The sequence below is a fragment of the Gavialis gangeticus genome, unplaced genomic scaffold (genome assembly GCF_001723915.1).
Source record: "Gavialis gangeticus isolate Ggan-Ray unplaced genomic scaffold, GavGan_comp1, whole genome shotgun sequence".
NCBI lineage: Eukaryota > Metazoa > Chordata > Crocodylia > Gavialidae > Gavialis > Gavialis gangeticus.
The window spans coordinates 20,450,148-20,451,669 of record NW_017729009.1 but is presented as its reverse complement, the minus strand read 5'-3'; the positions used below and the strand labels follow the sequence as shown (position 1 = coordinate 20,451,669).

At 69.3% G+C, this 1,522-nt stretch overlaps 1 protein-coding gene across 1 annotated transcript in view; it reads left to right on the top strand.

The window, feature by feature from the left end:
* Positions 1 to 86: 86 nt before the first annotated feature.
* The window catches only part of CSTF1 (cleavage stimulation factor subunit 1), a 16,619-nt gene continuing 15,183 nt past the window's right edge, over positions 87 to 1,522 (top strand). Inside the window, exons 1-2 of the mRNA XM_019510211.1 lie at positions 87 to 452; positions 1,312 to 1,491. Coding sequence (XP_019365756.1) covers positions 333 to 452; positions 1,312 to 1,491 — 300 coding nt within the window. The 5' untranslated portion in view covers positions 87 to 332. The remainder of the gene's footprint in view (positions 453 to 1,311; positions 1,492 to 1,522) is intronic.

The following is a 1,522-nucleotide window of genomic DNA, read 5'->3' as shown; positions in this document are numbered from 1 at the left end:
GGCTACACTACCCCCTCAGGGGAGGCAGGAGGGCACCGGGCCCGGGATCTGCAGGCCACACTGGGTAGCTCTGCTGCAGGCTGGCGTCGAGCACTTGTGCGCAGCCGTGATACGAGCGCCACGAGGACGTCCAGAGGCCCAGCCACAGCGTCGCCCGCTCGACGTCTCCTGCCTGCGGGGACCTGCGAGTGGCGCTGGGTCCCGCCGGCCGCCGTCGCTCAACGGTGAGCCGACCCGGGGTGAGAGCAGCCGCAGAGGTAGGTGGCGGCTGACAGCACCGGGCGGCCGACGGAGCACAGGAAAGCGACCCGGTGCTGGCAGCGAGCACCAGGATGTCGGGCCGCCGCCTCGTCCCAGCCTGCGACAGACGCCCGCTGCCACGGGGCCTGGGGAACATGGGCTCCCCCCCCATCGACCCGCGGGCCCTGCGCCTGCCCTTCCTCGAGGCTGACGTGAGTACGGCTGTCCCTTGGGGCGGGCGGGGGGGCGCCCAGGAAGAGCCTGCCGTGCCTGAGACTTTGCTGCCTGGTTGACGTGGGGAGTCAACTGGCGCTGCCATGAAACTCAGCAGGAGCCCACGTTTGCCCGTGGTGGCCTGCTGCGTCAGTGGCATAGCACCGAGGGGGCAGGGGGCATGCCCTTGGGCACCGGCTGGGCCCTCCATGGGTATTCGGTCCCCTGGCGGCGCTTCCGGTTTCGCCACCGTTTTTTCTGGGCTCAGCGATTGCCCATGGACGGGCAGGCGCAAATGTAACCATTGGCCCCTGGGTGCTGGAGACGTGCTACGCCACTGCTTTGCATGGATGCATGGCAGGGCAGACCCCGTACAGGAGCACCGGGCAGTGATGGCCCTAGGGGAGGGCAAAAGGGGCAACCGCACTTTAGGGGACCCCCAACATTTTGCAACCAATGTCTGTGCTTACAGGTCATCCAAATTTAAGCCTCTAAGGGGCCCCAAAGGACCCTCTGGCCCGGGGCCCCAACACCCCTAAAGCCACCACTGCACCCAGGCAGCTCCCTGAGACCCCACCTGCCTGCAGCAGGGATCTGAACCCACCCTCTTCAGGCCTGGGCTGCCCAGTCCCCCACTTGCTCTCTCCCCTGGAGCCACAGCAGCCTCTGCTGTCCTTCATCCATCTCCATCAGATTCCCTTCACCCGCAGGGATCATGAGACCCCCCTGCCCAAGCTGCCCCAACCCCCCAGGATCGGGCCCGCGTGCTGGGGGAGCCCATGTACGGGTCACGTGGCTGCCGGGCGTGGCGGCCCGCGCGCATGCGCGTTGACGCGGTCGTCCCTCCCCTCCCTCCAGGGCCGGCTCCCATCGATGTGCGGGCGCTCGATGCAGCTGCCTTCGCGGCGGAGCCTCCTGCGCTCTCGGCTGCTGCTGCCGCCGCCGCCGCCGCCCCCCCCGCCGGCGCCTCCCATCGATGCGCTCAGGGCTCCGGGCGCCATTTTAGGCGGAGAGCGAGGGAGGCCGAAGGAAGGGTCGGTAGGTACCGGGGGGCGGGCGGGGCTGCGCG